We start from the raw sequence: 13,195 nt of genomic DNA, 5'->3' as shown, positions 1-13,195 counted from the left end.
AAAAGAAAAGAAAAGTGATCTAGAAAACTGCAGAAATTATCAACCAATACCATTAATATCACACACAGTAAAATTTTGCTGAAGATAAATTTTAAAATGGCATTGATAGGTAAGTGCCAGAAATCCAAGTTGGATTCAGAAGAGGACTATCATTACTGATGTCATGTGGATCCTGGCCAAAAGCAGAGAATACCAGAAATAAGTGTGCTTATGTTATATTAACTATGCAAAAATATTTGACTGTGTAGATAGCATTGTGAAAAATGGAAATTCCAGTACACTAGTTGGTGTGCTCCCAACTAGTACGGTATGTCTCTGTTTGGCACAGGTTGTCTTGTACTTTAGCACAAAGGTTCATCATATTTAAATTTAGACTAGTTTTTACATCATAAGAATTCACCCTAGATGAATGAAATTACAAAGAAGTCACCAAGAAGACAAATATATTATAATGATAAATGGGAATGATCAAAGGATGGAAATAAATCAATGGGAATTCATTGTAGAGAGTTGTCAGTTTCCCAAAAGAGTATGAAAACTTTCACAATTTTTTGCCAGCAGTTTCCTACCCTTGTCTTACCAAGTGGGCTAATATAAATGGTTCTAGGTTCGGCATTGATTGGAGAGAAGAGAGAATTCATGACCAAAACTATTTTCACCCACATATATTCACATAAGCTTTAAATATTCAAGGAAGAAAGAAAAATAACATTCCTTGACTTCTCAGGAACTTGACTGTTTATTGCTTAGACACGTAAACATTTGTTACTTCATCTTGCAACTTCATCTTTGACTTAGGAGGTATATCCCTATTTTACAAATAAAGAAATGTAGCTAATTTGCTTACATTTAGCTAGGGAAAGAGATGTATCGAAACTCAGGTCTGTTATCACTCCAAAGCACATATCTGATCTTTATGGTTGAAAAATTATATATTAAATTTTCTTAAAGGTGTATTTTGGAGTCTTGGTGTGGTGCTGTGGAATAACGCACTGGGTTGCAAGGTCAATTTGAATCATAAGGTCTGCAGTTCAAACTCACCAGCCGCTCTTTGGAAACCCCATACAGGGTTACTATGAGTCAGAACCAAGTCGACAGCACTTAAGAACAACAAGATGTGCATTTTATTAGTGGTTTGGTTTCCAGTTGCTGAGATTTCTACTTGATGTGTGTTTACTTGTGCACAGTAGTAGGAGAATGACTCTGTTGTGTCCCTAGTTCTCATCCACAGTAGCTGCAGAATCTTTCTTGCTGCAGAATCTTTCTTCTAACTGGGGACTACTTTCTGGAGACTCTGTACATGTACTTGATTTATTTTAAGCAAGTTTAAAATGTGATCCAGGAATCTGTGGGTTTCCTTTCCAAGAAAATCAAATCCCACTCAACTTTTTGCATTGTTTGCTTTTTTTCAGACTGTTGCCAGAGGATGTAGGAATGGACATCCCCTTTGAGGAGGGAATGCAGAGTCCCACTGCTGTGGACATGAGGCCTGGTGAGAGGAGTATTTGTTCATTCTCAACACTATTCTACATTCAGACCTTGTTATTATTCAGTGAGAAGACCATTTCCTATGCCTGAAACTTGTGATTTCAGTGATAAAAGTTAAAAAAAAAAAGTGGGGAGGAAGGTGTTAGGCTCAATTTTGTTAATTTCAGAGTTGACTTGATTAATGATGTTCAATGTGACTGGGTCACATTTTTTCTTCTGGGTCATGACCTCATTGTCCAATGTTTTCAGTTTCTGTGGTAACTGGAAGCTGTGTCTATCTTAATGTCAACTTCTGACTAATGTTTCAATTCACCAGATTTATTCATAAGAGTGAGAATGTTTAAAATGGGAAATGTGATATCAAGAATGTTCAGTATCCTAATTATTTAAAAAAAAAACCACCTAAATTCTTAGACTTAATGACTCAAGGTATATATTTTTTAAAACTCTAATTTTCTGTTTCTCAACCTATATAATTCACACTTGTACTACATAATTGACTCCCTTTTACTGCATCAGCTTCAGAATCATATCAAGAGATGCATTTCTGCTGAACCCTGGTATTATCCACCCAGCTTGGAATAGAATAGGTAGAAGAGAAGCAATTGCATTTTTTTCCTATCTTACGAGTGCTCCTTGGAGGCCAGGATGGCCAAACTTCATCTCTCATACTTGGAAAATATTGTCAGGAGGGACCAGTCGCTGGAGAAGGATATCATGTTTGGTAGGATGGAGGGTCAGAGAAAAAGGAAGACCCCCAACGAGATGGATTGGCCAAGTGACAGCGTCGATGGACTCAAGCGTGGCAACAATAGTGAGGTTGGCCCAGGATTGGGCAGTGTTTTGTTCTGCTGTGCATAGGGTCCCTGTAAGTCAGCACCGACTCAGTGACACCTAACAACAACAACTATTTCCTAAAGTGTGTTCTACATAATATTGGTCATGTGACATAGTTTTCCTTTTAATGTGGGGTATGTATACTTGCTAAGTGCTGCATACACACCTCACTCTTTAAGAGTCACAATCCACTTTTGAATGATAAGGTGCTAAGACTGTTCATAGCCAATGGTGTAGACATGTGACTATTAAAATTAATTAAAATTAAACACATAATTTTTTAATTCAGTTCTTCAGTTGCTTTACCCACATTTCAACTGCCCAAAAGTCATAGAACATGTCCATCATCATAGAAATTTCTCTTGGATTATTGTTACCCTACAGCTTCATACCAGGACTCTTTCTACTGGATTATTATTAAGTGCCATCGAGTCATTTCTGACCCATAGTGACACGGAATAGGGTTTCCAAGGAGAGGCTAGTGAGCTTAAACCAATGACTGTGTGGTTCAACTGACTTTGCAGTCCAGTGCATTAATCCACAGCGCCACCCAAGGACTCCTTCTATTGGATAGCACTCTGCTAAGAATTCTTGTTTAATTTTGCAAAGTCCAGTGTTTCTTATAGAAACTTTTTCAAGTAACTCATTAAAAATTATAACATTATATGGAACACAGCTTGGGTGATATTCTAGTTTAAAAATTAAAAAATCTTAATGACAAAGGACCAGTGTCAATGTGTCAAGGTGCTTAAGAAAAGACCAGAGTTGAAAATCTGGAGTTAAGGACTATAACAGATGACTTTCAAAGTACTTCTTGCTCAGGAATCCTATGAATTCTGTTTTTAGTCTATTTCTCTTTCTACTTTTGTTTAGTTGATATGGACTGGTTCAAAAAGAAATTAATTGGAGAAATTAAAATTTCTCTAGCACTGCTTCTAGTCAATGAAAGGACGGCGCATGGACAACAAGATGCATACTATAATGAAAAGGTGGGAACTCCTCCCATGAGCCTTGATATAAGAAGATTATCATTTATGATGTTCAAACCATAGTCGAGCAATATTGGCATAAGAAATAGTCCAAAGGACTAACAGACCACATGAAACGGTGGGAAAAGACGACAGAGAAGAAACTCGAGATCGTCTGTCAAAACAAGGCCAGCAGTCAACTGTGGAACAGACCATCAGTTGCTCATATGCAAGATCAGGGTGAAGATGAAGAAGATTAAATCCACGAGAGCCAAAATAGGATCTTGAGTATATCCCATACTGCATTTAGAGACCATCTGAAGAACAGACTTGATGCGTTGGACACCAGTGACCAAAGAAAAGAACAGTTATGCAGTGATGTCAGGAGTGTCATACATGAAGAAAGCAAAAGTTCATTAAAAAGAAAGAAAAGACCAAAGTGTATGTCCGAAGAGACTCTGAAACTTGCTCTTGAGCATAGAGAAGTTAAAGTGACTGGAATAAATGATGAAATAATAGCTTAGGAGCTCTGGTAGCGTAGTGGTTACGAATCGGGCTGCGAACCGCAAGGTCAGCCGTTCAAAACTACCAGCTGTTCCGTGGGAGAAAGATGAGGCGTTCTGCTCCTGTAAAGATTTACAGCCTCGGAAACCCTGTACCGGGTCGCTATGGGTCGGAACCGACTCGATGGCACACAACAACAACAATAGCTGAACAGAAAAATTCAAAGGGCAGTTTAAGAAGACAAAGTCAAATATTATAATGAGATGCACAAAGAACTGGAGTTAAAAAACCAAAAGGAAAGAACACACTTAGCATTTCTCAGGTTGAAAGAACTGAAGAAAAATGTCAAACTTCAGGTTGCAATTTTGAAGGATTCTATGGGCAAAGGAGCTCTGGTAGCATAGTGGTTACGAATCGGGCTGCGAACCGCAAGGTCAGCCGTTCAAAACTACCAGCTGTTCCGTGGGAGAAAGATGAGGCGTTCTGCTCCTGTAAAGATTTACAGCCTCGGAAACCCTGTACAGGGTCGCTATGGGTCGGAATCAACTCGACGGCACTTAACAACAACAACAAAAACAACATGGGCAAAATATTGAATGGTGATGGAAGCATGAAAAGATGGAAGGAACACAGTTTCACTGTACCAAAAATAATTGATGTTCAGTCATTTCAAGAGGTACCATATGGTTAAGAACTATTGGTATTGAAGTAAGAAGCCCAAGCTTCAATGAAGGCATTGGTGAAAAGTAAGGCTCCAGGAATTGACAGAATACAATTTGATAGAGTACTGGAGGGACTCACTTGTCTATGTCAAGAAATTTGGAAGGCCATGTCAACTGATTGGAAAAACATCCATTTATGCCCATTCCAAAGAAAGGTGACCCAACAGAATGCAGAAAGTATGAAACAATACCATTAATATCACATGCAAGTAAAATTTTGATGAAGATAATTTAAAAATGATTGTAGCAGTACATGGACAGGGAGCTGCCAGAAATTCAAGCCAGATTCAGAAGAGGACTTGGAAAGAGGGGTATCATTGGTGACGTCAGCTGGATCGCATCTTAAAGTAGAGAATAATCATAAAGATGCTTACTTGTGCTTTACTGACTATGAAAAGCCATTTGATTGTATGGATCATAACACACTGGATAACATTATGGACAATGGGTATTTCAGAACACTTAATTGTATTCATGAGGAAAAGGTACATAGACCAAGAGGTAGCCATTAAAACAGAACAAAGGGATACTGAATGGTTTAAAATCAGGAAAGGTGTGCATCAGAGTTGCATCCTTTCACCATACATATTCAATTTGTATGCTGAACAGTAATCTGAGAAATTGGATTATATGAAGAAGAACATGGTATTGGGATTGGAACATGGCATTAACAACCTGTGATACACAGATGACACAACCTTACTTTCTGGAAGCAAAGATGGCTTAAAATACTGATGAAGATCAAAGACTACAGTTTTCAGTATAGATCATACCTTAAGGTAAAGAAAGCAAAAATCCTCACAACTGGACCAGTAAATGACATGATAAATGGTGAAAACACTGAAGTTGTTAAAAACTTCAGTTTGCTTGGATGCACAATCTACTCATGGAAGCAGCCATCAAAAATCAAAGGACACATTGCATTAGGAAAATCTGCTGCAAAAGACCTCCTTAAATTGTTCAATAACAAATATGTCAGTTTGAGGACTAAGGTAGACCTGACCCAAGCCATGACATTTTCAGTAACCTCATATGTGTGTGAAAGTAGGACAATGAATAAGGAAGACTGTAGAAGAATTGATGCATTCGAATTGTGGTTTCGGTGAAGAATATTGAAAGTATCACAAACTACCAGAAGAACAAACAAATCTGTTTTAGAAGAACAGCCAGAATACTCCTTAGAAGGGAGATGACAGCTAGACTTTCTCATAATTTGGACATGTCAGGAGGGATCAGTCCCTGGAAGCCGTCATGATTGGAAAAGTGGAGGGTCAGCAAAAAAGAGGAAGATTGCCAACAAGATGGATAGACTCCATCTTACCTGTTTTGCTGTTGGCAGCAATAATGGGCTCAAGCACAGCAACAATTGTAAGGATCGTGCAGAACTGAGCAGTGTTGTGCATAGGGTTGCTATGAGCCAGAGCCAACTTGATGACACCTAATAACAACAACATGAGTCAGAATCAACTTGACAGCAGTGGTTTTTGGTTTGGGTAACTTTTCTGGAAGGGTCTTTGAAATGTTATTCATTGGGGCCCAGGCCTGCACTTTACAGGCATGTGCACAGCCTAATACTTAATGTTGCCATTCTTTTTTCTCTTTAGAACCTCCTAGTTCTCTGAATCTTAATGGCATTCATACTCAGAGAATCAAGCTGACAGCACCAAATATCAACCTTTCTCTGGATCAGAGTGAAGGATCAGTTCTCTCTGATGACAACCTAGACAGTCCAGATGAAATTGACATCAATGTGGACGAACTCGACACCCCTGATGAAGCCGACTCTTTTGAATACACTGGGCATGGTAAGTCACCAACTTGACACCAACTGGACCAAGGGTCCAGTTCAGTATCAATAAAAGATTAACCAAGTGGCATTAGGAACAGACCTCCTATTTTGGTGCCAGTGATTTTAAGAACCTTTGTTTGTATCTCAGGTCATAGCCATGATAGACGGTTTAGACCTTGAAGGAGCAGTGATGGTTCACAGAGATCGTCTATAGTCATTCTTTTGCTGAACTCCAACTCTCTTCCAGGCCTGTGCTAGGTACCAGAGGTGAAGAATGTGTTATAACAAAACTGGGGCTGCGTTTGGAGAAAAGGAGAATTTGCTCTGGAAGGAAGATAAATTTTGAAGCAGAAATATCAGTTCTTAACCATTCTTTGTGCATGTTTCTACTACCAGATCCTACATGCCTGACTTCTTCCCTTACTTCAGACAGTTGGATGTTGTCCTTGAACTCCAAAGGTGCTATCTGCCCACTCCCTCCACCACCTAGTCACTCTATCCCAGTACATTAGTTTTCCATGTCTCACTAACTGAAATCATGTTATTTAACTATTGGTTTGTTTGATCTTTTGTTGCTTCTCCATGAGGACAGGGACTTTGTTATGCTGACTGATCTATCTCATGGTGTGGCACTGTAGGGTAAGCACTAAACTGCTAACTGCAAGGTCGATGTGGTTCAAGCCCACCAATCACTCCTTAGAAACCATAGACAGGGTCGCTATGAATCGCAACTGACTTGAAGTCATTTAACAACATATCTCCAATTAATAAGGAAGGAAACAGGAACAGACACAAAGAGAGAGTAAATAAAAAGAGAAAATGTTTAGTTTCTAGGTCAAAGACTGATACTCCTGATAGTGTATATGACTCTCACTTTAGTTCTTTCTCTGGCTCATTGAAATTTGATTTGTTAAGAAGTACTCTTAATAACAACAATTGGGAATTGTTGTAAATAGGACTCCTAGTGTGGAGCTGCAGGATCCGCAGTGGGCTACAAACCACAAGGTCAGCAGTTCAGACCCACAGCTGCTCCTTCAAAACCGTTTACAGGGTCACAATGAGTCAGAACTGACTTGATGGCACTTAATAATAACAACAACAAATGTGCAAATAAGGCGTCCTGGTGTGGTTCTGTAGGATAAGCCCTGGATTGCAAGTTCAATTTGAACTTGGTTGTCGTTTGGTTCAAATTTATCAGTTGTTCCTCGGAAACCCTATGCATAGTCACTATGAGTCAGAATTGACTCAACAGCACTTAACAACAACAACAAATGTGCAAATATAAAACAGTTTCTTGCAAAGCAGCATCATGTAATTTCTGTTTATAAGCCAGGGTAGCAGTCTCCAAAGTTACAATATTTAAAAAGGATCATGAATACTGCTATTGACTTTATTCATTATTGAAACATTCATACTCTGAAAAAAAGCAGTACTACAGTTAAACGATGCCCTGACTTTTAGAGTCTTGCTAATTTCAGTAATTTCACTCATCAGAGAAAATGAAGAGGAAATTCATCAGCATATTTAACTAATCCAACAAATGGTTATTGAACCAGTAGGCCAATAGCCGTAACCAGCTCAGATTTAGACTGTACCTTTGCCAATCTGAGGCTTTTTATCCCAAGTTAACAAAAATAACATATTTGTACTAAAAGTACTGATTGTGTTTAAGTAGAGATATTATATTGCATTTTTAACATGTTCATGAATTTCTATAGTCATATAGGTATTTGAAGCTGTAGATCAAAATACATAAATAGAAGATAAAAGAAGGTCATGAATTCACATTTCTTTCTGCCACCCAGAAGAGTCTTCCCCAGATGATGCCCTCATCTCTGTTGCCCTCAGCTGACCCAGCCACTAGCTCTTTTCCCTGCTGATCTATTCTCCTGTGTACAGATCCTGCCTTGACTTTAAATTCCACAGAAAATAACTGTAACATGCTACTCCTAGTCCTGCCCCCTCTACTTCTGAAACATCTCTGTTGCCCTGGGGGGCTGTGTCACACTATGTTTGACTCTTTGATTTTTATAAATAGTAAAACTGCCGAGTAGAGTGGTGGTGGCTGAGCAAACTGGTAATTGAAGCTGTCACTTGCTGACATGGTTTTTCTTATTTAGTTGACACTGTTATGTTGAAAGAACCAGTTTCACAGCCACCACCCACAGCCACCACCCAACTCTTAGGTCTTAAACGCAAATGACAGAGCTGAAAGGTAAGCTGAATTTTGAAGTCCCCTCTTGCTTTTCAGATGGAAGATTGTCCACACACATTTTAAATAAGCAAAAATAGATAAAACATTGAAAGTACAGAGTACATCTGACTATAGTTCTAAGCATGCAAACATAGATAAATAACGTGATAAAGGGCATGAGATATAAGTGCATTTTAATTCTGAGTGTGAAATAAATGCTTGAAAACTCCATGGGTTGTTTTTTTTTTTTTTTTTCAGATTTCTCATGTGACTATTTTGAACTAGGCATACCACATTCTAATTAAAATTAGAGTTTTTAAAGTACAGTTGTTCGAAAATATTTGGTCAGTGGTTTATTTTATTTAACAAACACTTTCATAATGTTTTCTATGTTCCAGACTCCAAGCTAGGTGTTTTATAAATATTAACAAATTTAATCCTCATATGAACTCCTATTTTATAGATGAAACACTCAGGTACAGAGAGGTTAAATAACTTACTTAAGGTTACACAGCAGGTAAATGTAGAATCAGTATTCAAACCATAGTTGATGCCTTTGACCCACCGCCCTGCTATCTTCCTGTAAATATACGAACAGTGAATATGAGAGAATCTTTTACTAAATTAGACTAATATACCTGAAGCCATGCCCAAGAGTCCACTGTTACTGTTATTCATTTTTCCAGCCATTTCCATGACTTGGGGGTTGTTCCTTAACCAAGTTCCTACCATTTTCCTGTTTTCTTCAATTGCTGATGCCAAACACCTCAACAAGAACATTTGCCTATTATGTGGTTTTGCTTATAGAAACATTTTTTAATCTCACTATCAGATGGTGTTACATCAGTCTTCACTCCCAAGCTGTTTGTATACAAATAGTTAGGGAATATAATTTAAGGTAATATTATATATTAAGGTAGCTAATAGGTTACACAAAGGAGCTCTGGTAGCGTAGTGGTTACGAATCGGGCTGTGAACCTAAAGGTCAGAGGTTCGAAACTACCAGCTGCTCCGCGGGAGAAAGATGAGGCTTTCTACTCCCGTAAGGATTTACACCCTCGGAAACCCTGTACAGGGTCGCTATGGGTCGGAACCGACTCGATGGCACACAACAACAACAACAACAATAGGTTACACATTGGGCTGCTAACCACAAGGTCAGCAATTTCAACCTGTCAGCCGCTCTGCAGGAGAAAGAGAAAACTGACTGCTTCTGTAAAGATTTAAGGTCTCAGAAACCCAAATGGGCAGTTTTACTATGTCCTATAGGAGTCCTGGTGTGGCGCTGTGGGCTAATGCATCAGACTGCAAAGTCGTTTAAACTGCAACGTCAGTGGCTCAAGCTCACCAGCTGCTCCTTAGAAACCCTATGCAGGGTCACTATGGGTCGGAGTCGACTTGACAGCACTTAACAGCAACAACAATAGGGTTGGTGCTGTGGGCTAATACACTGGACTGCAGTGTTGGTTTGAACCACAAAGTAGGTTATTCAAGCTCACCAACCACTCCTCGGAAACCCTATACGGGGTCACTATAGCTTAGAACGGACTCAAATGCACTTCACAACAACAATAACAATAGGGTTGTTATAAGTTAGAATCCACTCAGTGGCAGTGCGTTTGGTCAGTATTACTTACTAAGGCTTGATTTCCTTTGATATTTACAAATACTAAAGATAACAGAAATATATAGATAATAAAGGAGTTAGCAACAGGTCAGTCTTTCATATTTAAGGAAGCACTGAGAATTCCCTTTTTGCTTTTTTGGTGGGGATCCAGCTCGTAATCCACTGCACTACCCGGGCTCTTGTTGTTGCTGTTAAATACTGTTGAGTCGGTTCTGACCCATAGCGACCCTGTATAGGGTTTCCGAGGAGCAGCTGATGAGCTTGAACTGCCGACTTTGCAGTTCAAACAGCTTTGCAGTCTGGCGCATTAACCCACAGCACCACGCCAGGACTCCTAATCTTAGTAACTCAAAAATAGCCAATGGTCAGAAAAAATGGTGACCTATTTCTGTTTTCCAACTCAACCACAAACATTTGTGTTTGTTTGTTTGGGGTTTTTTTAAATGCTTTGTTACACTAATCTTGGTGGTGGTGGTGGTGGTGGTTGTGTACCACAGACTTAGTCCCAACTAACTCATAGGCACCCTGTACAGGGTTTCCAAGGTCATAAATCTTTACTGGAGTAGGAAGCCTCATCTTTCTCCTACAGTGTGATTGGTATTGTCGAACTGCTGACCTTGCAGTTAGCAGCCCAGCTCGTAATCCACTATACTACCGGGGCTCCTTATACTAATCTTAGAAACTTAAAAATAGCCAATGGTCAGAAAAAAATGGTGACCTATTTCTGTTTTCCAACCCAACCACAAAGAGGTTTTGCTTTATTTTCTTTCCATAATTCTTATCTCAGCAAAGGCATTTCATAAAGGAAATGGAAAAATGAAAAATAATTTTAGCCTGAATGTTTCTGATAAGAATATAATAAAAAGAATCATAAATACTCACGTGCTTTCATATTTTTTTTTCCTTACTAGGCTCCTCATTTAACCAACCTTTTCTAAAAACTAACCTCTAAGGACAGTTTTCTGTGTGAAGAAGGCACTCTGACATTATTTCCAGAGAATCAGCAAGTTTCCTCACTAACTTCCCTATTGGCAGTCTTCCATATATTCAAGCCTCTGGCAGCCAGCTTATTTATAAAATCGATTCCATGGTTTAATTCTGCATATAAACTTATACATTTAAGAATGCATTTTGTTTTACCCACGAGCAACTTTATGCTATAATTGTTGTTGTTGTTAAGTGCCATTGAGTTGGTTCTGACATATACTGACCCTGTATAGGGTTTCCAAGGAGCGGCTGGTGAGCTTGAACTGCCACCCTTGCAGTTCAAATGGCTTTGCAGTCTGGCGCATTAACCCACAGTACTACGCTAGCATAATGGTGTTGTCTGAAAGAATGGTTTTTCTTTGTATTTTTGTGTACTGAGATTTTAGCACTTAAATTACTGCTTGCTTGCATTTTGTCACAAAAGGATTTTAAGGACATCTGAACTATATGCAGAATGTTCTTTCTCTATCAAGTCAAACTTTGAGAATAAGGTCTTCTAAGAGAGTCCCCATTATAAGTGCAAGAGCACCACCTAGAAAGGTAGCCATATTTCACAAATGTATGGTCCTTCTAGAAGGCCACAGCTGACATCGTTTGTTAATCCATAATGAGTACCAACAATGGATTCCCCCATTGTAGTCTGTGTAGCATAGAACATTCAAGAGCATATGTACTTAGTAATTGCTCAAAGGACAGAAGGAAATGTTCAAGTTGATTTTTTTCCCCCTGTGTAAAAAACCCATTGCCATCAAATTGGAATCCGACTCATAGTGGCTTTAGAGACAGAATCAAACTGTCCCCTAGCTTTTCTAAGGCTGTTAATCTTTATGGAAGCAGATTGCCACAGCTTTCGGCCATGGAGCAGCTGGTGGATTTGATCCACCAACCCGATGGTTAACAGCCCAATGCAAAACCAACTAAGCTACCAAGACTCCCTTATCCCTGACTTGTCATTATTGTTAACTGTTGTCTAGTTGTTGTTTTTGGCAAGTGTCATCTAGTAGGTTCAGAGCGACCGTGTATAAGGTTTCAGAGAAGCAGCTGTTGAGTTTGAACCACCAACCTTTTGTACCCAGGGCTTAATGGACCTTAACAGCTTCAGGGAGCAAAAGTTTGTCTTTGAGAAAAGGAGACAAAAGAGAATCAAGTAATTCTTAGAGAAGAGGGTATGAGACCTAAAATTAAATTTGGAGGGCCTGGGGTAGAGAGTTAAATGAGACCTGAGATTTTTTAAAATAGTGGGTAAATGATAGCTGGGAGCAAAAATAGTAATATGTAATTACAGCAGAGGCTATTGCTAACTCATGGACGCATCATTATTTTCTTGCATAAAATGTGCCTACATAAATAATATGCACATATATATAATTCGTATCAAGTGCATAGTACACTAACCCACGGCGGGGGGGGGGGGAATGTGTGCAACCTACACCAAACCTTATCACAAGCACATTGTTTACATAAAATACAGTTAATAAAGCTATTTTTGCCTCTTATTAGTTTGCATTGTTGGCTTCAAGAAATTAATAGCCTGGAGAACTTCCTGCACCCTTGCTGATAACTAACTCCCTTTTGTTCCACATCTGCTTCAGTAAGAAGAGGTGACTGCCAGCCCCAGGTCTCTGCAACATTAGGAATAACACTTGATAAAAAGATTCCACCCCAAACTTTTATACCAAAATGAGTAATAATCCTGTTGTGTTGTTTTTCTCTTCCCCAACGAAGCTGTAACAAAATGGTCAATGTATGTATATATGTATTATTGTTGTTAAATGCCTTCAAGTCATTCCGACTCATAACAACCCTTAATGGGGATTCCGAAGCTTTTAAAAATCTTTGTGGGAGCAGAAATCCTCATCTTTTTCCTGCGAAGTGGCTGGCAATCTCAAACCGTGGACCTTGTAGTTTGCAGTCCAGTATTTATCATATGGAGCCACACAGCCTTTCTTGGCCCATGGGCCTAGAATCCTCAGGTGCTCTGTCTTACCATGCCTTCACCGTCTCCACCTTTCTAGGTAGGATCTCACGCTCCACTCATGCTCTTCCCTCTTGATCATCCTTGGACCATCTGTTCATGCA

The 13,195-nt window shown here is 39.1% G+C and overlaps 1 protein-coding gene across 1 annotated transcript in view; it reads left to right on the top strand.

The window, feature by feature from the left end:
• The window catches only part of PRUNE2 (prune homolog 2 (Drosophila)), a 308,961-nt gene that overhangs the window by 266,193 nt on the left and 29,573 nt on the right, over positions 1-13,195 (top strand). The window contains exons 11-12 of the mRNA XM_006835009.1: positions 1,413-1,492; positions 6,124-6,324. Of these exons, the coding sequence (XP_006835072.1) occupies positions 1,413-1,492; positions 6,124-6,324 (281 nt within the window). The remainder of the gene's footprint in view (positions 1-1,412; positions 1,493-6,123; positions 6,325-13,195) is intronic.

This window comes from Chrysochloris asiatica, unplaced genomic scaffold (genome assembly GCF_000296735.1).
Source record: "Chrysochloris asiatica unplaced genomic scaffold, ChrAsi1.0 scaffold00014, whole genome shotgun sequence".
NCBI lineage: Eukaryota > Metazoa > Chordata > Mammalia > Afrosoricida > Chrysochloridae > Chrysochloris > Chrysochloris asiatica.
Note: the sequence above shows the minus strand (reverse complement) of the source record. Positions and strands in the feature narration are given on the sequence as shown.